The sequence below is a fragment of the Benincasa hispida genome, chromosome 8 (assembly GCF_009727055.1).
Source record: "Benincasa hispida cultivar B227 chromosome 8, ASM972705v1, whole genome shotgun sequence".
NCBI classification, from domain to species: Eukaryota; Viridiplantae; Streptophyta; class Magnoliopsida; order Cucurbitales; family Cucurbitaceae; genus Benincasa; species Benincasa hispida.
In genome coordinates, this window is record NC_052356.1 from 24,461,401 (window position 1) to 24,486,808 (window position 25,408).

At 32.8% G+C, this 25,408-nt stretch overlaps 3 protein-coding genes and 1 non-coding gene across 6 annotated transcripts; 2 read left to right on the plus strand and 2 right to left on the minus strand.

Annotated features, from left to right (window-relative positions):
* The first annotated feature begins 888 nt into the window (after window positions 1-888).
* Window positions 889-962, plus strand: TRNAI-AAU. Its single transcript has one exon. It is a non-coding gene; the product is annotated as a tRNA-Ile (tRNA).
* LOC120083783 (ABC transporter I family member 20) lies at window positions 949-7,037 on the plus strand. Of its 3 annotated transcripts, none has more exons than XM_039039651.1 (8): window positions 949-1,344; window positions 1,422-1,555; window positions 2,296-2,415; window positions 2,672-2,767; window positions 2,968-3,120; window positions 3,210-3,287; window positions 3,378-3,613; window positions 6,380-6,574. In XM_039039651.1, exons 1-8 carry the CDS (start codon window positions 1,185-1,187, stop codon window positions 6,528-6,530), a joined length of 1,128 nt encoding a protein of 375 aa, XP_038895579.1. In that variant the 5' UTR covers window positions 949-1,184; the 3' UTR covers window positions 6,531-6,574. The 3 variants fall into 3 exon arrangements, with proteins under 3 accessions (XP_038895579.1, XP_038895580.1, XP_038895581.1); XM_039039652.1 differs by lacking the exon at window positions 6,380-6,574 and adding an exon at window positions 6,016-6,079 and having other exon boundaries at window positions 950-1,344; XM_039039653.1 differs by lacking the exon at window positions 6,380-6,574 and adding an exon at window positions 6,903-7,037 and having other exon boundaries at window positions 951-1,344.
* Window positions 6,088-8,696, minus strand: LOC120083784 (WAT1-related protein At1g09380-like). The gene is made up of 7 exons (XM_039039654.1): window positions 8,441-8,696; window positions 7,751-7,813; window positions 7,552-7,668; window positions 7,192-7,441; window positions 6,933-7,094; window positions 6,549-6,700; window positions 6,088-6,422 (listed from the first exon to the last, which is right to left on the minus strand). The coding sequence occupies exons 1-7, from the start codon at window positions 8,620-8,622 to the stop codon at window positions 6,236-6,238; spliced, it is 1,113 nt and encodes a 370-aa protein (XP_038895582.1). The 5' UTR covers window positions 8,623-8,696; the 3' UTR covers window positions 6,088-6,235.
* A 6,414-nt stretch (window positions 8,697-15,110) lies between these two features.
* On the minus strand, window positions 15,111-18,422 carry LOC120083696 (SNF1-related protein kinase regulatory subunit beta-2-like). The gene is made up of 4 exons (XM_039039536.1): window positions 17,621-18,422; window positions 16,851-17,029; window positions 16,596-16,758; window positions 15,111-15,868 (listed from the first exon to the last, which is right to left on the minus strand). The coding sequence occupies exons 1-4, from the start codon at window positions 17,864-17,866 to the stop codon at window positions 15,542-15,544; spliced, it is 915 nt and encodes a 304-aa protein (XP_038895464.1). The 5' UTR covers window positions 17,867-18,422; the 3' UTR covers window positions 15,111-15,541.
* Window positions 18,423-25,408: the final 6,986 nt, after the last annotated feature.

Consider the following 25,408-nt stretch of genomic DNA (forward strand, 5'->3'; position numbering starts at 1 on the left):
TAGTAAAATAGTATGCAATCTAATTTTAGAAAATAGTTACACCGTATTTCAAACGTCAAGTCTATATATCTATCAAAGGATTACCAAAATTGAATCTCATGTGCAAGTCGCGTGTGTGCTATTATGTTGATTAAATTAATATTTTGTCATTCTTCTAGTCGATTGTACTTATTTTGCTATATATCACAAATTTTCTCCAATATTTGTCATTTTCATAGAAGAGAATTTCCCAGCGTATTAATTTATTATCGACTGAATGGAAAATACTTGCTTCTATTCTTTTTGAACGATGAAGTGAGGTTGTCTAGCTATACGCAATCTTTGAGAGTGAAGAGATAGGTGAAATGAGAGGAGATGAAAGAATAATTACTGAAAGTCATCCCTAAGATTTGTATATGGAACGGGAAACTAGATGGAGAATGTGTTCTTTGTCCCTCTCCCTACTTAGCTCTCCCTACTTAGCTCCTAGAAATTTTCTCCCATTCCCTCCTATTCTTCCCTTAAAACAAAAATTCTCCATCCCGTTACGAAAGCGCCAAGGAAAAGTAAATATATTTAATAATATCTATTACTTAATTTAATATTTCAATCTAAATCCTTTTTATAAATCTTTTGATTTGCGGAAATATACTAAAAATAATTTAATATTTCAATCTAAATCCTTTTTATAAATCTTTTGATTTGCGAAAATATTCGTCAATAACAATATGAATAAAATTTTCTACTTCATCAATTTAAAATAATGATGAAAAAAAAAATATATATCGTATTGGTGTATTTAAATTACTGTAAAATACATGACCAGTCCAATCAAGTACCGCCACGTGCTAATTAGATAAAAATAGAATTAAATAAATAAAAAAATAAAAATCAGAACAACAGAGTGAAGGCCTATTAGCTCAGTTGGTTAGAGCGTCGTGCTAATAACGCGAAGGTCGCAGGTTCGAAACCTTCATGGGCCAAACGTTTTTTATTTTTTTTCCTCGTCCTCTTTCTTCTAGTAATCTGGATCTGCAAAAGTAATGGCGGTTGAAGAATCGAGTGCCTGAAACAATGCCACGCCTCAGTTCGTCTTCTTTCTCCATCATCCACCAACTCAATTACTCAATTCCATCTCTTTCTCCTTCAAATCCTCTTTTAAATTCCATTTCTCAGTCCCCAATTTCAATCCTCCACTCTGCAAAATGCCTTCTTCCGACCCCACCATCGTTATCGACCGCCTCCGATTCACTTACCCTGGAATCGACGGCCACCCTCCGCCCGGTTCCAACCCACTTATCGAAGATTTCTCCCTCACCCTCAATGCTGGTGATCGTTGCCTTCTTGTCGGATCCAATGGCGCTGGTGAGTCCCCATTGTAGATATATCTCTTCATTGAGGGGATTTTTGTTAATTCTTTTGAGTTTTGATGTTGATCACAGGGAAGACCACGATCTTGAAGATTTTGGGAGGGAAGCATATGGTGGAGCCGCATATGGTTCGTGTGCTTGGAAGGTCGGCTTTTCATGATACTGCTTTGACTGTTTCTGGTGATCTTTGTTATCTAGGAGGAGAGGTTCATTTTATTCTCTCTTTATTTTTCTTTTTGTTTCTTTGTTCTTATTGCTATATGTTTCTCTCTGTGTTTTCCTGAAGCTGCTTGTGGAATCAAGAAATGTTGGAATGTATTTCAAATCTCGTTATTTTTGTGTTTTGGAACAAGACTGATTTGTAAGGAATGTAATGGATAAATTTTGTGGATCATAAGCATTTTTCTAGTGTAGCTCTTTGGTCGTAATTTGTGAATGGGAAGTTAATTAGCAATTAACTTTGAAACCATACAAAATTTGACCATTTTTGGCATAAAGGTTTTTGAAGTAATAACATTTTGTTTTGAAGATTAACATAGCTACGACTGTGTTGGTGTTAAATCTAGGTAGTTGCTCTCTGAGTTTATCGGGTTTACAAAGTAATAACAGTGTTAGATGATATAATACTAAATTTGTCTTCACCTATCAGCTTAAGCTTTTGGGCTAATTGGTGATTTAAGAAAAAACTTAATTTTTGAGGAATCGTTATTAATTTTGCCAGCAATTTTATTGATTTTTTGTGCCTTGAACTTTTTTCTTGCTTTACTCCAAAATCGAGTGCTGTGTTCGTCTAAGTTTGTACTTCTGTCTTTCGAAATTTTGTATCAAATGAACCTTACTGTGGCTGGCTGAACATGAATGTCCAAGTCTAGTACCCTTTTTCTTTTCCTATTTGCTTGTGTGAATGAAAAAGATAGCGAAAATTCTGATGAGCCCTTTCCTGCAGTGGAGGAGAGACGTGGCCTTTGCTGGATTTGAGGTTCCCATTCAAATGGCTGTATCTGCAGAGAAACTAATTTTTGGAGTAGGTGGGGTTGATCCGAAAAGGAGAGCTGAACTCATTAATGTAAGATGGTCTTGCAATTGCATACTTCACTTCTGTAAACTTAGTTTTCTGGTCTCCCATAGTCTTCTTCAAGACGGTTGTGTTAAAATCATCTATCATTCAGAAGTGAATTTCAGATTGCTGTGCTTTTTTGATATATTCATCTTAAGTGAATTAATGGTTCTCGTTATTCTGTACAATGTTCCCATAAAGTTTAAGCATGAGTGTCAATTTCTTCCTGTTCGCTCACAATTTTTTTTTTTTCTTGGCTCTCTAGATTTTAGACATTGATCTATCATGGACGATGCACAAGGTGTCTGATGGTCAGAGAAGACGGGTGCAAATATGCATGGGTCTTCTCAAGGCATACAAGGTATTTTACTTTTTCTTCTTCTCCTGCCTTATCACACATTTCTTACAATCGTCTTACATTTTAGGATCAATTATTATAAGTATATGGAAACACATTTGCTATTATAATAGGGTCACTTTTATTTATTTATTCCCCAAGGAAATATTGATATTGCAATGTTATATAGTTAAACAAAGTTGATTTTGCTCTTTTCCTTCTAGGTTCTTCTTCTTGATGAGATAACTGTGGATCTTGACGTGCTGGCAAGGGCTGACCTTTTGAAGTTTCTGAAAAGGGAATGTGAGGAACGAGGGGCTACAATAATTTACGCCACACATATATTTGATGGTCTTGAAGATTGGCCATCACACATGGTATGCTCAATTTTTTTTTTGTTTTTCTTGTCTCTCTACATCTTTTGATGTTATATTATTTTTAAAAGACTACTACTTTGTTGTGGTAGGTCTATGTGTCACATGGGAAGTTGCAGATCTCCATGCCAATGGATAAAATTAAAGAGATTAGCAAATTATCTCTTATGGTTAGTACAGAAAAGTGAGCAAATTTAATAAGTGTTTCATTAGTTTAAATCTTAAGCTTCTAACAATGCCTTGTTGAATTTTACTCTCAGAGAACAGTTGAGAGTTGGCTAAGGAAGGAGCGGGATGAGGAACGACAGAGGAGAAGGGAAAGAAAGGCAAATGGTCTGCCTGAATTTGAAGAAAGAATAGAGGAAAGCCGTGTGACTGGGGACCCAGCCCGCTCTGCTGTTCGAGTAATAAACAACGGTTGGGCAGCAGGACGGCTTAACTCCACTATTGCCGGAGAAGAGAACTTCTTGTTCAGCTCAAACAGAGTTCTCAGACAGTAAGAAGTCTTCCTTTTCTCTTTGAAAAATTTAGAGAAAGAGCTTGAAAAGGCTCAAAGCCCATCATAATAGTCAGACGTGAAACAAAATTCATGGAAGATTTAATTTCTATACCTATTTTGGACCTCTTATTTGATTTTATTTGATTATTATTTTTAGTAAGCTCTTATTTTAATATGATATAGATTTTTATACAATATTACCTCGAGTAGAAAGGGATCTTCTTAGATCCAGTGTTGTAGAATTGCTGTTAAATGAAGAAAATTTATTCTTGTGAGTTGAATGCTTCTTGGGTGCCAACTGTTTTTCATATACTTCTGTATGGTTTGAGTTGAGACAAGCTGGATCGCATTCACTTTGGAAAAGTAAAAGAGACAAAGTGGAAAAGTGGAAATTCCATAGAATTGTTATCTTCTACAATTGGGGATATAATTACCTGACAATGTACGAAGTTAACTCTTAGTTAAATAAAAGAAAGACGTTGCCATCTGCTAAGATTAGAATATACTTCTTTTAGGTATTGTAATTGGATATCTCTTTAACTTTTGTTTAGATAATTGAATCGTAATAAATTCAAAAGATTAAGACATAAAAAGAAACAAAAGCAAAGCAAAGGAAGAAGTCTTCTAAGGAAGATTTCTAACTATTATTGTTTGAATGTCTCATAGGTTTTGTTTACTTCTCGATTTTGTAGATCCTACTTTAAGTTATTATGGTTAACCTAAATTTTTTCCTTGCTAATTGTTGGAACCTAAGCAACCAAGCATCTTATCAGTTAAAGCAGAATTAGACTCCATTTTTTGCACAATTTGGTTAAACGACCAAAATAGGAAGGGGAAGTCAAAAGGTATTAAATTAAAGAAGCAAACAAAGATCGATCATTACTCTAAAGGACGATTTCAATACAACATAAAGATGACACAAATTCTAAAACTAATCTAGAATGGATGAACTCAATGGAAAAAAAATTCTACAATGGATGAAGAGAGATACATGAGAGATTAAAACAAAAATGTCATCAGTTCCAATCCATCCCTGATCAATGCCTCTCTTACATTCTTTACCTCTCTTCCTTGAATTTTAGATTTGGGGTCTCTCTTTGATACTAATACTCCTTTACATAGAAAAATGTGGACATGTTCATGTAGGAGGCTTCCCTCTGACTCAGTTGAATATATATACCATATCAGTTTGATACTAAATTCCAGCGCTCCAGTGCATCCAGTTTACATATTGCAGAAGTTGCTTCTTCTCTAATACTTGTCCAAAGAATCATAAAGCTGAATCCAATGTTCTAGTACTCACTACCCCATAGTCTATTACAGAGTCATTAGACTGGCTGACATATTGAAGCCCGACCAGTGCTCTCGTCATGCCTATACAAACTGCAAGTAATGCAAGTTGTTAGTTGCCAGTTTGCAACTTGCAAATGATGGAGTCTCTTGTTCTTTTCTCTCTATGTGTGGCATTCCTGTTGAGGACATTTAAAAACTGTTGCTATCAATTGCAAGTAATGCAGTCTCTTGTTTGTTTCTCCCCAAGTTGTTCTTCTTCACCCAGCAGAATTGCTTCTATTTTGATCAATCCTCCATTTTCCCTTACGCATATCACCCGAAAAGCTATTAGAAGGTGAATTGGATCCTTTTCATTGTCATCTTCTTTACTTTAAATTTTGGTCACAGTGCCAACTCTATAGCCATGCAAGCAGTACAGTAGTGCACAACTCCTTGACCGTCAATGGACTTGTAGCACAATCAGAGTCCTGGCTCGAGTAAGAGCATTCTGGGTGGATGAGATGGAAAAAATAATTTCCATCATCCATCAAGTTTAGGCTTCCCTAAAAGTTGACAGATTTCTGCCAAGCCTAGCTTGGCTAATATAGGTGGTCTCTAGTTTCTGTTTAAGTAATGGTCACTTCTCTTTTGCATTGTCAAAAGCATCATAAAGTTAACTCTGGGAGTAGGTTGAGATTTGAGAAGTTTAACATTTATAGTTGTTGAGGAATGGACTCTTAAGTTTAAAAGATGTTACACATTTAATTCTTAAATTTTGAATTTAGTTTCAATTTAATCCCGTGTCAAAATGTTACAATTTTACCCTTAAGATTTTGGAAGCATTGTCTTTTAACAGAACATTTTCATTATAGATATTTTTGTAGGAAAAAGAAACATTAAATTAGTGTTTTTCTCTAAAATTTTACTTACTGCAGACAGAAACAACCCAAACAAATATATTCTCTGCACAGTTAAAAGATTTTGATTCTATTTCTGCAGCCTTCCCTCGGTATTTGATTAGTTAATAATTATGATCTCGGAGATGCACTTTCTGGAGGACAATAAACTCTTATTGTAATTTGATAAACTACAATCAAGTTTTTCACATGATGTTTTTTCTTCTACAGAATGTTAAATGGATATTGGAACTTTTTCTTTGGAGCAAGTGAATATTGAGACTCGAACAACGTAAAATTTTCATTTCATAAACAGGGATGCATGTATCCTTTAAACATGTTCTTGACTCTATCTGTTGAAAATGGATGGATTTTGATCTGTATTCTCAATACAATTCTCAAATATCACACCAAGCTAATATTTAGCTTTCTTACTCCTTTCTCTCAGCTATTACTTATGGAGAGTAATGGCATTTGAAACCACATAGGACTGTTCTTCTAAGTCTTCTTTGTTATTACAGTCTAGCTTTGCCTCTGCTGCTGCCACCATTTCGATATGTTGTTGTAGTTTCACCTCTTTGGTCTTTCCCCACAGGACAGCATATAGCCCAACAACAATCAACAATGACCCTACAACACTGAGAAGAGAAACCAACAAAACACAAACTACTCTTAACAACATGCTTTTGGTTGGCATTTCAACACAAGTCCAATATATAATGTGTTTCGTCGATAAGAAATTGTAGGTGGAAGTTTGTACTCACGTTCCTACGTATAATTTTTCTTGAAAAAAGGCCCAGCTGAAAATAGCCACGATAACGAGCAAGAAGGGGCTGAAAACTGAGGCATAGAGAGGACCTTTCTTTTGGATACTCCAGGAGGTTAGGCAAAATGCCACGCCAGAGCACGCCACTCCCTGAAAGTGTAATTGGTGTTGCCTTGTAAATTAGTACAATGAGTTCATTTTTAGTATTAAGCTTTTCGTGTAGGTTCTAGCATAAATGGACAATTTTAGTGTTGTGATGTTGAGAATCTTATGTATTATTAAGAGAAGAGGAATTAGGAATTGAGGTTTCTTCATCAGATTTTTGATGTTAGGCATTCTTAACTCTTTCTAGATGAAAAGGTTAGTTGAAGAATGATCATACTGCATAGAGAGCGCCGACAAGCCTGATTGAACTTTTCAATGACCAAGCTGCAGCAGTCTTGTGCTCAACACCAACGGCGATTGCTCCACACTGAATGGTTGCCATCAAAGTCATGAGAGCTGTGCTGGTGTAGGGAGCTGGAAACTTCTCATTCACTCTCGCCTGCAGGAATTAATATTTCAGTCATAGATTTGGCTCTGGGAAAAACATGGCCTCTGAGAACAAGAAAGTCAAGGGAAGGAAAGTTGAGGACACTGACTTGGATAACAAACCAAGCCGCCCAAGCAACAGAGCTTATGATCAAGCAGAGGGAGCCCCAGATGCTGCTGCCTTGGTTGGTTGAACTTCCCCCCCTCATTATCTCGGCATACTTCCAATGAATCCCAGATTCACCTAGCTGAATCGTTTGCCCACGGTAGAACGACAGCAACATTGCCCCTCCAACACACACAACAGTCCCGATCACCTTAGCTGCACCTGGGCTTGTTTTGATCCCCACAGATTCTTGTCTATCAAACAGAAAATGATTGTATGAAGAACTTGGGAACATAGTAGAAACAGTGCAGAAATGTCTGTCACTGTGATCAGAAAATGGGGAAAAGAGAGGATTTTTAGGTACCTGAAAAGAACAGCAAGGACAAAAGTTGCAGCAGGCAGAACATTGGTCAATGCGCATGCGATGGTCGGGGTTGAATATTTTAACCCAACGTAGTAAAAGACTTGGTTTGCTGTTGCCCTGCATATAATAGAGTGTAATATTATATTTAGAGTTTAACAAAGCTTAGACATGGAAATGGAATGAAAGTAGCTTGGCTTACCCAGTTAAGGAACAGAGTAGAATTTGAAACAGTATAGGCTTTGTAATCTTGGGTCTCCCTTTTCTGCACAGTGATTTTGTTTGTTATTATGCTATCTGTTAGTTACAAGTTTAGAACTTGAAAACTTCATAAAATGAAAAAGGTTCCTTGTAATCCATATGGATTTTGAGTTGTGAACAGGTGGTATATTAGAGCAAAAGAGTTCAAGGTTTCTTTGAACTTGCATCGCTTATGTTGTTGATAATATATTAAAGGTTTCTTTGATCTCGCACCCCTCAGGTGAAAGTAGAGGAGAAAGCATATTATTTGTTTTGGCTTATGAAATCTGCATTTTTAAGAACTTGGCACTTTATTGGTTAGCTGAAAACTTTTTTCTTTGAACTAGAACTAGAAGATGAAAAATTGTTATTATCATTGTCAGTGCTTCTCCTCACCTCTAGAGCTAGCTTAAGAAGTTATAAACCAAAGTCCCCACATGGATATAAGAAAATCCAACAATCCCATTTTGGATGTTAGGCTTCAAATTAGATTTTAGGTCCATCTCCTGGCTTGTTTGGTAGGTTGAGACTAATTTGTGACGCTAAAGGGATTTTTTTTTTTTTTCCCGCTCAAGAACGAAAGTTCAACTCATTTGTTAGACAAGTTATATTTAGAAGTCGTGAAGTAAAATGATATGTAGACTACACATACCTCTCAAACCAGTAAGCACAAGGAGCTATGGCTATGGTAGCAAACATCTGCCTGTAAGCAACTAAAACTAGTGGATTCATCCCAAACTCCATGGCTAACTTTGACGTAATATTTAAGCCTGCATAGAGGAATTGGACAACCACCATAACCAAGGGGGGCAAGAAATCACCACCAGCAGCCATAGCTCTCACTTCTCTTTCTCTGTTTCTCTCTTTTCTGTTTCTTTGTTTGAGCTGAAGAGGCTGAGTGGTTTAGAGAGTGGAGAAGCCATTTTATATAGTTGAGGAGTGAAGAAGAAGATGATCAATAACAGAAAGTTCTAAAAAAAATCTTTTGCATTGAAAAAAGCAAAAGCAAAAGAATGAGAATGAGAATGTATTTTCTTTTTTTCTTTTTTTCTTGGGAGAAAAAGGGTAGGCTATTTTGCATGGGACCAAAACCACAGGTTACTGCTTACACCATAAAAACAGCCTTAAATTTGTTTTTGTCCTCTTAGGCCTCACCAGATTTTGTAACTTCAAGCAACTGATTTCTTTTCCCCACCCCCACCCCATCCCCATGTAACCTGGAACATTTTCTGCTACTTGCTTCATCATGTGCCATTCTTCTAAGTCTTCCCTTATATCTTTTCAATAATGTTACATCTTCCCGACTCATGTATGATCTCTAAATCCTACCTGTTTCCCATTCGAAAACTTAAAACGAAACCGTGGAAATGTTGGTACCAAAATATCCGTCCCCGTCGAAGAACACGACAAAAGGAAAAGGTGGGGGATTGTGAGTAGATTTAACTCAAGGAGGATATTTTGCTTTTAAAGGTAAAAGATGATGGTTTTGGTAAAGGAAAATGTTGGCTGTGGCACTAAGAAGCTGCATTTTGTGATTGGATTTTCTAGAAAGAAGAAAAATTGAGATATGTTTAGTGAATCTACGTATTCATTAATATCATATAGAATGCGTTAAAGGAGGAGTTCTTTACTTTTACGCCCCCTCTCTCTTATGCACATGAATTATAGGAATACGTATACGAGTTTATATTATAATGGGATTAATGGGATTGTTTTCTTTTTTTCTCATTCTTACAAATATCTCACCCTTCTTTTTTCATTCATTTTTTTTTCAAAAATAAGCATACGATACAAAAATTTAGTGGTACTAATTTGAATATTGTTTTTTTTTTCTTTAATACGAAATAGAATGTTTGAAAGTATAGGGAATAATAATGTAATAAGAACGAATATCCAAATGTTTAGTTAAGTATAGTTTTTTTCCCATAGATTATTTATTTCTACTCTTTGGAGAGAGTTGAGCTAAAAGAACTCCGGAAATTAACCAGACTTAGTTCTCAAATTTTTAAGAATGTGTACTTTTTTTAATCTTTGAACCTTCAAAAATAGTTCTGAAAGGTCTCTATAATATATATATTCTTTTAATTATTACTCTAAATTAGGTTAATAATTTTAAACAATTGTCTCTTCTTTAAAATTATTCTTTAAACTTATTTTTGAAATTCAAAATGTCATATAGTTATTTGAATCAATAAATTACTTCAAAAACCTTTTAAATCTATTCTTAAAAACTTAGAGATTGAAAAGATATATTTTGAATACTTGAGGGCCAAATGTATATTTTAAATGACCAGGGAGTAGAAAGATATGTTTTTAGAACTCAAAAACCGAGCACACTTTAGTAACTTTCCCAAGAAACTATTTTCACGAACTACATGACAATATTGAATTGTTGGGTAAATATAAATCATGATCGAGAGGAATATAAACAAACTTGTTCTTGGAAAATTTTGCTAGAAAAAATGTCACTATTTGCAGAAATTGTAAAAAAACTTGATAGACACTAATAGACTTCTATCAATCCCTATAAAAAAAAAGATCAAACTTTTGTTATTTTGTGTAAATATTTCTCTTATTTTTCTATTTTAAAAAATTTTCCCATGTTCTTTAAAGTTTTTAACCTGGTTTAGTTGGGTCAAGTTTAAATATGTTATTTTATGCCCTTAGATTTTCTAGGCGATGGGAATTTAGGTGGTTAAAATTAGACCTAAATTTCCCTTTCTCATATACACTCCAAATGTGGGCTATGCTTTGTTCTCTCTGAACTCTTTGTACCTTCTCACATTTATATCAATAAGATTTGACTAAATAGTGATTTTTATTCCAAACTTTTTATTATTGCATCTATTTGGTCCTTAAATTTTTAAAAGTGTGTAATAAATCTCTAAACTTTCGATTCCTTTAACTAATAAGTTCTAGACATAGCTGAATTTTAAAAATTGATTAATATATTAATCTTATTTATATTTAAGAGAACTAAACACTTTCTATTTATATTTAATATATTTGTGGAATTAAAAAACCTCAATGACTTATTAAACACCCTTACTAGTTGTAGATGATTGATGCTAATATTATTATCAAGATTTCAATGTTAGGTATTATCGATGGATGTATATATTGATATCAACAAATATTTTTATAAATAAAAAAATTATGAAAGTTATTTGAACTAACAATCAAGTTGTTTTTACTTACAAATTAAGTCATAGATCTTGTTTCAATAATTATGTTCCTATTGAGATAAATAATTAATTTTTTTATATTTTTTATAGATATTTTTAAAAGATATTAGGAATATTGACTATTAATCTTTAATATCAATGTAGGACTATTTGATTTAGGGATATATCAATAGGTATATTGACATATCTACAATTATTTTAATCATGATCTATAATCAATGTTTAAAATGTCAATGTCGACAGAAATATCAATATCTTAATTTCACGAAAATTTCGATGGAAATATCGATAAAATTTCAATTTTGATGGATATTTCTGAAAAATTAAAAAAAGAGTCAAAAAATAAATTTAAATTGATAATAAATATTTTGTAATTTTTTAACAAGTTAACATGTCTATTGTTTATATTATATTTTAATTCTTATGTTTCGTGGATTTTTCTATGATATAATAGAAATATCGATTCACCCCTCATGGTCAATATTGAATCCATAGAAATGTAAAAATATCGACATGTCGATGAAAATTTAATATTATGATTGTAACATGTTACAAAACATATCTATATCTATATCTATATCTATATCGATATCTATATATATATATATATATATATTTAAAGTCCAGCTTCTTAATTAATTGGGCTTTGATTTAGAGTAAAAGAAAGGTCTTGAATTGATGATTAGACTCCACAAAAATCCAATATAGTTTATACCAAACTAGAAACAAGGCAAGTTTTAGGGAGCCATACTATATTTTTAATCACATAAATTTGAAATACTTTTCAAATTCCATCAAAAGAAGTTTTAAACTTGGTCCAATTTAAAAATAAATCTGTATTCAATTGTATTGTTTAAATTTCATTAACTCTAAACATGTTGCTTATGGGTTATTATGTAAGTTGCTTTTTGTAGTGGTGAACTTCAAAAGGCCAAATTCCTATCTTTGTAAGCTTTGGATGGTGAGAATGGATAAAAGCTATGGGTCAAGAATTTATCCATTTTAATCAAACATTTAAAACCATATAAAGTAAGTGTATACAAAGACAAAGGCCTATAGAAGATTGCTTTATGCTTTTAACAATCAAGGATAATTCTTTTTTTTTTTTAGTTTTAATGGAAGAAAATTGGTTTAACAGAATATACATGAAATTAGTTTTTGAAATAACTTTTAACATCGATATCAAACCAAGTATAACTCAAATGACATATTTGCAACCAAATGAGTTACATTTATTTATACATTATTAAGACTAAGTCATTGTAAAATCAAAATAGACAATTGAGTTTAGTGAGAATTTTTACCATAGAGATTAAATTGTTACAAATTCGGAAATATGAGAGTAAACGGTTACTTGTATGGAAGTCTACCAACAAAAGTATTTAAATTATGCTATTTTTAACCAAAATTATGCTATTTTCTTTACTAAAAATACACTTATTGTTTTTTTTTTTTTTTTTAAGAAAAAGAGTAGGAAAATCCATTGAACTAAAGTTATGGTGCGTTTTAGAAATAACGAGTGTGATTTCCTTTAGTCACCATAAATCATTTAGGTACAGAAGTAAAATAAAGGTACATTCAATTAAAAAAAAAAAGAAAAGAAAAGAAAAGAAAAGAAAAGAAAAGAAAAGAGAGGTATCTACTCTACTCTTGAAATAAACAAATATTGACTAAGCAACAAAAATAAATTAATACAATGTGAAATTTGGCATTTGAAATAATATAATGGGTTATTTTTAAATATAGAAAAATAAATTAAAATATTTACAAAATATAACAAAATTTTAGAACTATCAATATTAATTGAAGTGATAGACAACGATAGAAGTCTATTAATCTCTTAAAGCGCCTACCATTGATAGTTCTAAAATTTTGCTATATCTTATAAATGTTTTAATTAGTTTTACCATTTGAAATAATTTCTCTAATATCAAATTAGAAAAAATCCTAATTTAACCAAAGCTCAACCGACCCAAAATATATGTTAATGACATTTGGCATTTGGAATAATATCAAAACTTAATTTGACCAAGCTGAACTTAGCTCAACGTAGTTGGAGTTCTCCCACCTTATATTGTCCTTAAAAAAAGAATAAAAAAAATAAAAAAATTAATCTAGGATTCATTACAACAGAAGATTTCACCTTTAACTACGAGATACTTTTAGAAGGTTCGTTCATATGAACTTTTTGGTTCTTTAAGAAAATCATTTGAAAGGTAAATACTAGTTGATAAAGCAAAAGATTTTACCCACCTAATAGTGAAATCAAAAACAGCTCCTTGAGAGTCCGTACAAAATATACGCACTCCAACATTAGAGCCGGAAAAGCCTTGCTCTAAAGGAGCTTGGCCTCAACTGCGGAGCCTTCCACCGTGGACCGAGACACTTCCTTTTCCTCTAAGCGATTGCTTAGGGACCTTAGCATACAATCTGGACTGTTTTCCCTCTCATTTTTCTACTTTTTCCCTATAATCCCTCTCATTTTCCACCTTTTTGCCTATAAGTCAACGGCTTGGTTCCTCTTGAAAGCACTATCCATATTGAATTTTAACCGGAAAGCGAGGTTTGGAATCCTACTGCAGGAGGGACGCCTCGCGAGCCGGGCTTCATTTTGAATTTGTGGTCTAATTCGATAACATCTTATTAGTGCAACAAATTAAATGAACGAAAAATTATACTAGTTTGTTTATTTGTTTTTGTTTTTCTTTGGAATTAGTTAAAAATTATACTAGTTTTAGTGACAAAGCTAATAAGTTCTACTATAATTAGTATTTATCCTATGTTTTTTTTTTTTTTTTTTTTTTGAATTTGGTGAAATGTTATAACTACAAGATGAGTCATATGTTTAATCGATATGACAATATTGTCTTTGATGGATTGCTTAATTGTTCAATCATCTTATTATCTTACAATAATTTATAGTGAACGATTGGACCATTGACTTAAGAGATAATAATTAATGTCTTATCTATTAAATTATGTTTGGATAGTCAAATTAATGATTGTTAAAAGCACGATGAAAGAGAGCAAATAAAAGAAGATTATAACCCCTTGAAAAGTGACTAGTGAGAAGCTAAGAATAGGCTCCCTGTGGTTCAATTCGAACCACTATTAATTAGTGCAAATTAGTCTCCTGGATCGGTAAAATATAAATTTCATTTGATTGAAGGTCTTGATAACCATCCATCAAGAAACAAGTATATGGCTAGTAATGTCAAAGAAGATTAGGAGAATATAGAACACTGAACCAAACAGGAACTAATAAAACTTAACTGAAATTAACGTGGACGAACAAGCTATAACTGAATAAAAAATACGACGGACTACTCTTCCTCAATCAATCCAACTCAACATTTATCAAGGAGATTAACGTGGAAAACCGAATGAAAAATAAGTCAAGACTATTGAATCTCTACCTCAATCAACTCAACTCAACATTTGTCAAGGAGATTAACATGGAAACCGAATAAAAAATAAATCAGACTATTGAATTGCTTCCTCAATCAACCCAACTCAACATTTGTCAAGGAGATTAACGTCAACCGAATAAAAAAATGTCAGACTATTGAATCGCTTCCTCAATCAACCCAACTCAACATTTGTCAAGGAAATTAACATGGAAAAAGGAATAAAAAATAAGACAAACTATTGAATCTCTTCCTCAATCAACCTAACTCAACATTTGTCAAGGAGATTAAGATGGAAGAACGAGCTACAACTGAATAAAAAGTAAGACTATTGAATCTCTTCCTCAATCAACCCAACTTAACATTGGTCTGAATAGCTCTTAACAATTGCTGTAGGGTCCAATTGAATAAAAAAATAAAAAACAAAACAAAAACAAAAACAAAAAACAAAGACAGCAGCCTAATCCAAAGTTTTTGTGTGAATTCTTGGTGTATGCTCATCAATCCTTGAGTTAGCAACCTAGCCACGTCGCTATACAACATTATCTAAGAGATGATTTTGCCACATGTAGATAGTAGTTTCAAGAGATGACTTCATTTCAACAACAATGAAGTCGTCTCTCATCTCTAGAGACGGACTTGGAATAGCCCAGACAAAAACTACAATACTTTATAAAATAAATTAAAAAAAATTAAATATTAAAAAAGAAAAAAAAGTCTCCCATTTGAGTAGAACTAGAAAGGATGCTAAGCTATCAACATAGATTAATTGGTGTAATTTAAGGAATCAAGACCATATTTATAAATTATTACAGGGATGTGTTTTACCTAGGCCATGGACGTGTTAATCAGCTACATTAAACTCAAATAACAATTGTACAGGCAAACCGAAGCTTCCCAACCTCAAGCTAGCAAACCCGGACTTGTTTTAACATTAAACCACATCTTTCTAAAATGAGTGTCAACTGGAGAAGAATCATACCAAGATGACAGGGTGGGTCTAGAGGTGTGTTGAAAGAATTTCCCTATCTGAAGCACAAACTTGGTTTGACAGATAATACATCTTCTCAACTATTTTATCAACTAACTTGGCGTTGGCACTTCCAAATTTATGATTACAGAAAACCCAGAATAGCAGAGTTCATAAGATAGGTAAAAGATTTACCTCTGGAAAGACTTGTAGAGCACAACAGTTACATACTTGGATAGAAACCGATGTGTTGTTCCGAGTGCTACAATCGATGGACCGCCCTTCCCTCTCTGCATGTAAAGATGATTCAATACTACATGTTGTGGCCTTGACAGACAGGTTGGAATCTCCATGTATGATGCCGGTGAATTAAGCAGTGTCCTCTGTAGGTGTGGAGGAACCAATGGCGGTTCTTTTGCGTACTCATTGGACCCAAGTAGAAGATTGTCATAGCTCGAGTCTGGTGACTGAGGAGGTTCAAAGCTAGAGATGCTTTCAATATCTTCAGGCACGTTATCCTGCATAATTGACAAATGAACGAATGATGTTAGGTCTAATGCAGGCATGGGGCTGCCAATATTCATTTATACTGGTTTCAGCAAAACATTGGTCCAGCCGTTTCAACAAGCAGTATATGGAAAATGAAGATTGATGGGAAAAATTTGAAGTTAAAAGTAGATCAAAGAATGAGAAAGATCACGCAAATAACAGTGTAGGCTTGTTGAAATTTGTAGACATGTACATTAGTTTGTTGCTTGGATCTCCTTCTTTCATTGAATTCTGTTTCGTATGTGCTTGTATTCTTTTTTTTCTCCCCTCCAATTTATCTTTATAGTTTATAATATGTATAAAAGAAATCAAAATAAAAATAGAAAACTTATGGATCTTATGCTGGAGAAATAAGGGTTTGGACCAGATTGGACCCAGACAATTGTTTCACAATAAAATGAGGTAGGCATTGATCAAGTTGATACAAGAGTAAACAACACAATGACACAGAGACTGGTGGTGAGAATAGTAACAACAAGAATGAAGAACAAGTGGAATATAAGAGAAGAAAGCAGCAGACATACAAGAATAGATGGTCTACGTAGATAGACTATTAATTGTTAAGTTTCTGGCCTCATAGGCAAAAGGCATTAAAGTAGCTTAAAACATTTAATGGTTGTTTACAAGACAACAGCAATTTATCTCCAAGTCGATTAACTTTGCCCTTTTCCTTGCATATCCTACATTATTGGTTACCTGCAAGTCCAAAACATTGTAAGCATTGCCAACGTCATCTTGGGCCCAAGGCAACTCCGGAGCATACCTCCATTGTCCATCTACAAGAAACCTATATTGATAAACCCCAGCAGGAAGCACTTTCATTAAAGTGAAGTCTTTCCCTGATCTCTGCAAGGGCATTCTGGTTAATGAGGTAGAACCAGCATCAGATATATAGGCAGCAGTTCAGAAACGATAATCGCTTTTCAGGATGGTATAAATAGAGAAGAAAACCTTGTTCTCCAACGATCCCATGATCCCTCGATAGCAACTTCCTTGCCACCATAACTCCATGTAATCATGGTCGCAATGCTCTGTTCATTGCACGTTTCTTCATAACCCAAGGAACTTTGCATTGGGGAGTGGCTAAGTATGAGCATTTCATCCGCTTTTCGTAGAGGAGTGAGTGGAACCTGGGATTAAAATGTAAAAGAAACATGCTAACAAAGAATTAATACAAGATGATAGTAAACAACAACCCATCCTGGAACCCCCCAAAAAGAAGAAAAACCAATAACCAACTGAGAAAGAAACCACAGGTTCCAGAAAAGAGGACCATTTCAATCAACTCCTCTTGATTCTTTGTAACTTGAATTTATTAAAGTTTGACAACGTTAAGTATATTTATGTCTCTGGAGATTGAACATTCACTAGTCACAGCTGAACGAGCAGCTAGATACACCCAATATATATATGTATGTATATATATTGAGATAAAGAAAATGATAGAACCACATTAGTTTAAGCAAAAGCAACTGCCTCGAACCGACTTCTGGAATAGAAAAAGTGGGCAAAAACCTTCAATTAACCCCCTCGATCTAAAACTTCTCCAACTTCTTTCAGGCAACTACAAATCTCTGTATCAAACTTAATGTTCAAAAACCAACATTTGTCCATTGTCACACAAGTTATATCTTAAAGAGGTCATATCAATTCTCCAAATGCATTCAGTCAGCATAGGCAATTAGCAATGAGATACTAAAAAGAATTCCTCTCTTACTTACTTGAGGAGTGAAAATCAATGGCGACCGAGGGGCCGTGGGGCTGTGTGGAGGGGACTGACCGCCCATCAACTTCGAACAAACACCTTGAGGGTGGCACTGAATATGAGCCTCATCAGCCATGGCGACGCCCTCATGCACAATTAAAGCATCTTCTTGTTCTTCTACTACTTCTTCTTCATTTTCATCTTCTTCTACAGACCCAGATGGACTCTCATCTACATACTCTCTCCCATTCACGTTTCCCATTTTATTTATCAGATTAAAGTATAACCCAAAACCCCTTTTGAGAAGAAAAGAGCGAGAACAAAACAAACCCACTTGCAAAATCTCAAAATCAAACCCAGCATAGAAAGAAAACCCAGAAAAAGAAGAATCGGTCAACAGAAATCCATATTGAAGGAGAATCGATAAACCCCACTTTGTTTTCAACGAAGGGGAAAAAGAATCAAAGCCCAAAAAGCAGTGAAATGGAGCATAATAAAATTCTCCGACGACTTGGGAAGATCCAGAGGTGGCCCAAGCGAGGTGCGTTGGGAGAAGAAAGTGGGGATTTCCCTCCTTACGTCATCAATGAAAGAAAGGCTTCAGTAGGCAGCCATGGACGTTTCTTCGAATTGATTCAATGGAGAGTGGAGGGCCATGGATGGGGCCTCTACACCAACTCCATTACTGAATGTGTAATCTGTTTATCTGGTCAGATGGTAGTAATTTTCAGGGTTGAAGGTTCACCCCACACGAGTACAAAAGTTAGAATTAAAGAAAATTAAAAGAAAAGAAAGTGAGATTGGTCTTGTTTTCTTGCCGCTTTTATCTCTCTTTACTCTCTACTCTACTCGAAGCAAGATCATCATTGAAGTTGGGACTTACTGAACAAAAACTCTTGCACCAATTCATCAATTAAAATAATAATAATAAATTGTGCCTACTCACTAGTTCTTTATTGGTACAAATTCAACTTTTATATACATCACCCTGCCTAAGCTAATGAATTATAATGTCAACACTGTACAAAATATGACTAAACATTCGTATTGGTTAAATAAAGAGAAAATCATTCATATATAAGTGAGAATGACTATTTCCATTAGTGTGGGATTTTTTGGTTTAAAGTCATAAGAGTTATGCCTAAAGTTGACAATTTATGATTATTCTCTATCTCTTATGATTTTTATTTACCACAAAAAAACACTTGATTTCCTAATTAAATTCTAAAAAGAGAAATTTTCGCAGATAGGAATAATGTCAAACTATTTACAAAACAACAAAAAAATAGTGATATATATTAATAGACTTCTATTCTTTATCAATGATAGACTTGTATAAGTTTTTGTATCACTTTCTATAACAAATAGATGCTGATAGACTTTTATCAGGTCTATCTATGATAGATAATTAAATTTTGCTATTTGTGTAAATAGTTTTCCTTAGTTTTCTATTTTTGAAAATCTCACTTATAAAAATGAGAAGATTGTGAAAAACAAACATAATTAACCAAATGATTATCCAGCTGACATTTTAAATATATATATATTTTTGTTAGGGCTGTTTAGGCTAAATATGGGTCCATAAAATTTCAAACTCAACAATCTTGTACCTAATGTTTACACGTGGTTGCATTCTTTTTCTATAAGCTTTTATGTTGAAAGCTAACATGATACCTATTCTTATTTAGTCTAATTTTTAGCACTAAATTATATAAGAAAAATATCTTAAATTTTCGGTATGTGTTAAAAATACTCATAAACTTTTAAAAACATGTTCAAGACTATTCTCGCCGTTAACTAACCAAATGAAAAATGAGGTAGATTGTTAACTTGGGATGAATAGTTATATGACATAAAAGAAACGTTCCACGTGGAGGCTGAGGTGTAAAAATAAAATAAAATAAAATAAAATAAAATAAAATTCTAAAAGCCCAAGTTTCACACAAGGAAAATGAAAACTTGAGATTAAAGGATGAACAATTTTGTTGATGAGCGACTTCAAAGATGAGATAACTCAAGAGTGTAGCTAATGTTGTTGAACATCCTGGGAAATGAATGCTTAAACCCTAAAAAAGTTGGATGTATTGTAAGGTTTGCATCAAATTTGGTTATTTGAAAGGATGGGGTTGAAGTCAAATTTGATGTTCCTTGATCCTTAAGCTTTGATCACATGAAAATCTATGTATAATCATAGTATTAAATCTTCGTCGAAATGTCGATATTTCTACCGATATTTTAACCTTTTTATAATTTCGATATCGACATGAGAGTTGAATCAATATTTCTATTGTATCTTAGAAAAATTCATGAAACATAAAAAATAAGTAACAGAATATCACTAATGTAAATATGATGTAAATAATAGATTTGTTAACTTGTTTAAAACTCTTCAAAAGTTTATTAATAATTTAAATTTTACTTTTTATTTTTTGTTTTTATAATTTCTCAAATAATATGGATCGAAATCAATATTTTACCGATATTTCCATAAAAAATTTCATAAAATGTTGTATAACTCAATTTGAACAATCCAAAATCACAAAAAAGAACCGTGCATTGAGCTTGCTTTGTTTTTTGTTTTTTTGTTTTTGGGACAATTGTAAATATAGACATTAGACCCAAAATATTAGCAGATATAATATAATGAAAAAAAATTACAAATATGACTAAATTTAAATAGTCTATCAATGATAGATCATATTATTGGTGGTAGCTATCAGTGATAGAGTAATAGTCTATCAACTATAGTAGTTAAACTTATGTATATTTACAATATTTTTAAATGATGTTATAACACTTGGTTATTATTCCTAAAAATGCTACAAATTGTAATTACCGTTTATTTTTTGTTTTGTTTTTTCGAAACCTTCGTGTCCTCGCTTGGTTTTGTGACTGTTGTGCGTGTTTGAAACAACAAATTTTAACCAAGGGTATTTTCGTAATAAAGGTGAAATCTTAACCACATTAGCCACATCAAAGCCTTGTACGTATAAGCCAGGTGTCTACTTGTGAGCTAGTAAAGATTTTTTTTACACACAACCAAACTCATGGTTATTTTATGTAATTTAACCTAAAAAACATGAAATTTTAAAATAATCTAATACATAAGGCACACAAGTCAAGCACCATGTTGAAATAAAAAAAATCGGCGTACTTTGAAGAGTAAGATATTTGGTGAAAAGAAACTTCATTATCAAAATACTTAAACAAGTAATTACGATGAAATACTTATTTATTAAACTCATTCTGTAATGACTCACGTACACCTTGTTTTTTAGTTTCAACTTAAGTTCTTCTTTAGTTTGAGATCCCCTCACTTTCATAAATATGCTTTTTCCAAATTTTGTTTGAGATTCACTCAAACAAACTTTACATAGAAGCTCCTCAATTTTATGAAATAGTTTCTCCAAAGTTAAGCATGAAATCGTTTCAATACAAAATAATTTAGGCTCTCTTAAAAATGAGATAACCTCGATTTCACTCAAGTGATAAACAACATAAAAATATACACTTTAGCCTAATCTAAATTACTATTGGTGATACCTCAACAATGAGGTTCATAGCGTTTTCTAACAATACATTAATCAACTCTCTGTAGATTTTTCTCTATAAAACATAACTCCAATTGGTTTTAAAAGAGCTAACCCTAAAATAGACAACCCATAGAATATATATGATACAGTCTTGAGAATATCTTCAAGAACGAAAATAATCTTCTTTGCATGAAAAGAAAAGCAGCTCTTGCTAATTTGTAAGAATGCTTTAACAAATAAGAAAAATATTTCTAGATAGATTCTGCACCGAGAGAAACAAGATGCTTGACATCCATCAAGACAAGAAGATAAACATTTTGCCTGTAAAAAAATTAGTCACTCATCTTACAGTAACAAAATACTTTTTTCAATGGTTGTCTGTCACCGTCGCCACCGACATTATTTTCTTCTTCTTCTTCTTTTCCTCTTTTTTCCTTTCTTCATTTTCTTTCCTCACCCATCCTTTCTTCCAATCTTCTCCCGTTTAAAGGAAAAAAAAATCATACGTTAAAAAATATATATTGAAATGAAGGGAGAAGTTTCCCTTGGTTTCGAATCTAAAATGAACTTTCCCATTCGTTTTAGTTCTTTTGTTAAACATCGGATTTAAGGACTATGTTGAACAACAAGATCCAAAGAACTCAATCCGAATAGTTCCAAAATTGATTTGATCTCATTCCTAAGATAGGCTAGATTACTTAAATGATAAAACGAACAAAGGATTGAACAAAACTTTAAACTCCCATCAACTCTTAATCTTCACATCACTCCAGGAACATGATAGATCCATCCTCATTTGAATGCTCAAAATCTATGAAGCATAGATACTTCATGTGAGGCAAATAATCAGTATCAGACACGTATCAGATACCGATACTTTCAGATACTTCCCAAATACGTATTTGACACGCGATTTGACGTATCTATATTTTCAGATACTTTCCAGATACGTATCTGACACACGATTTGAGTATCTATTTCTTGCGTACTTTTTTTTTTTTTTTTTAAGAAAAAAGACAAGTAACTCATCTAATCTTTCTCAATCTAAAATTAGGCAACTTATTTAAAAAACTCACTACTCGAGTCCAAAACTAAAAGAAAAAATAAATAAATAACAGACCAAACCCTAGACTAGAATCATCTAATCTCCATCTTCACATTTAAGTCCTCACAAAGTCCACCAAAATATAAACCATTTAGATATCTTCAACAATAAGTTCTTCGCTTATCTTCATACTTCTCTCTCTAATCTTCTTCTTCTTCTTTGCAATATGAGTCACTTTTCTATTGCATTTTATTAACTATTATACTTCAACATCTTATATGTTGCTTTTTTTGTATTGTATTTCAGTATTTGTATTCTATTTTGTGCTATTGTTATTAACTTGTATGCTAAATTTATCTATATCCTAGATTTTTTTAAAGAAAAAAATGTATCTTCAACGTATCAGTATCCTCGTTTTTTAGAAATATATATATTAAAAAAAAATGATGCATCCTTAGACGTATCCGTATCTTAGTATTTTAGAAATTGATGAATCGCTGTATCCAATCGTATCTGTATTGTATAGCCGTTTCTGTGTTTATGCTTCATAGCTCAAAATATTCTAGCATTCTATAACAAAAACGCATAAGACACAAAGTTTAAAAACTTTCGAATCATACATTTTCCAATCTTCCATGCAAATGATTACATATTACATAGCTTCATATAACCTCAAAATTAAACCTTAGATTATCCATGGGCCATTTCTAGGGTTGTAACTCTCACACTTTATAACTATAATTAGTCATGATATAAATGTAACATAAATAAAAAGACTTACAACAGAAGATACATTCAATAGATATCATAAATTCGAAAAATTAAGTATTTTGGTAAGCCTTGAAAGTCTTGTAACCTCCCATGTTATGAATCTTCACTTGAAGTATTTTGAAGGGTAGTTTCTTGAATTTGTTGCTTGACTCGCAATCACTTGGTTAATTTAATTAGCGTAATCTTCGACACATGAATAATATGATTTTGTTCCTATCATTCTTCCCTTCTTCAAGTGGATTCGTCCTTAAATCTTTATTTTTTCTTTGAACTTTGCTGCAAAAACCGTTTAAGAAAAAAATGACATTCCAACACTCTCTCAAGTGTATATACTCAAGGAAGTTAATGTTATTTGTGTTTGGCCTATATTTTCACAAATCCCTCTACTTTTCACTCATTCTCATTGTTTAACTGGAAACGAAGAAGCCAAAGAACAAAAGTACTCAGGTATATATAACTTTTTCCAATTGATTTTCAAAACACAAAATTTTGACACTAAAGGAAGCCAAATTGGAAGAAATCAAACATTAAAAAGATGTAGATCAAGACGAGATCTACAAGAGCTCATAATACAAAAACACGAAAAGAACAATGGAATTGACAGTTTTAGTCTTCGAGGTTTGAAGTTGACGTCTACTTGATTTCTGAAATTCTAAAATAAATATTTTAGTCTTCAAGTTTCGAGAAATAGTTATAAATAGTCCTTGAAGCTTCCGATCATTAATTGATTAACGAAAAAATGATGTGACTATAAAATGATGAGTTAGTAGATGTAGAAGTGTTCATGTGTTGAGTTGGATTGGGTTGAAAGATTTTTTAGACCCAACCAAATTGTTCGGATTGTAAATTTCTTCAACCCATCCTTACTAAAAAATGAACCCAACCCAACTATGAAATATTTGGGTTGGGTTGGTTCGGGTTAATCGGATCATTTATTTAAAAATCTAATTTAATTATTTTCATATATTGAATTAAGATTAACTACTCAACTTCAATTTATATAGTGAAAATTTTATTTCTAAAATGCAAAAAAACTACTTTTAAGAGTTGTTGAAAAATAAATTATTAAAAAAATATTGGAATTAAATAAAATTAAAATCAATATATGTATAAATAATTGTATTATAAGTAACAAAAAAATATATTTTAAAATTAATAATAAATTCGGGTTGATTCGAGTTTATTTGAGTTATATTAGATGAACTCATGAACTAATGATCCATAAAATTTTCATTTATTTGAACCCAACCCAACCAAATGAGTTGATAACCCAACCCAAACCGTACGGGTTGGATTGGGTTGATCGATTTTTTTGGGTTATCAGATTTTTTGAACACTCCTAGCTAGATGATTTGGCTAAAATTATTAATTTAATTTTTTAAAATGATGTTACATCTTGCATATACATTCTCGGTGAGTGCAGCATGCATGCCTTCGTTTTAATTGTTAAATCGTTTATGGATGTGTGGATTAATGGAGTTTTATGGGATGAAACCTCGGCTTGATTAAATTCTTTTACATTTCCAGTTAATTGTAAAGGTCTCTGCGTTTTTGGGCATAATTAATTGCTATCGAGTCTGTAATTTCAAAGCTAGTTTGAGTTAGGAGTCGTTCGTGAAGATTTTCGAGGCAAGAGTTTCTGTTCTTCGAGGAAGAAGACGATCAAGAGTTGGTCGGGTTGTGTAGATGATCACTAAGTATCGGATGCTTGGGTATCGTTTAGTGCGTGCGCGCATCAGACAATCGTATAGCTCAACAAGCCTCATCGCTTAGTAACTGACTATACAATCGCGGAGTAATCGCACGGTAAATCGTTTACTTTTTCACGTGTTAAGTGATCGTTTAGACGATCAGGCTTCGCAGCCTCATTGTCGTCTAAGCAATCGTTTAGATTTTTGCGCTATCCTCTAGTGTGCACTAAGAAATCGTTTACCTGGAGGCGTTTACTAAACGATGGAGCTTTACCATGTGATTCAAGACCAGTTCGCCTGTGAACCGGTTTGCTCGATGGAAAAATGTAATAGATAGAATTTTTCATTCTAGTTTTGTGTAGGTTCATCCCAGTCCATTAATCTTTGGTTTAATACATGAGATGTATGTTTATTTATATGCCATATGGTATGCACATATAGAAAATCCCACCTTAGGTTATACATTGGTCATGCATCATCTCTTTATTATAAATGTTATAATCTAGAGAAGCATGATTTAAATTATGTAAGAGCATGCTCATGCATCATATAATATAAGAGTTATATTTATGCATGCATAAAAGCATTAACATGCATCGTCTCTATATTATAATTGTTATAGTATAACGATGTATGGAAAGCATGTTTGCTTGGTTATTACTTGTATATAAAAGTTATGTGTAGTAATGACCGGACATTGCATGAAGCATGATACATAGGTTACTTTATAAGTTATTGTTATGTTGCAATGTGTTTTAGTTGTT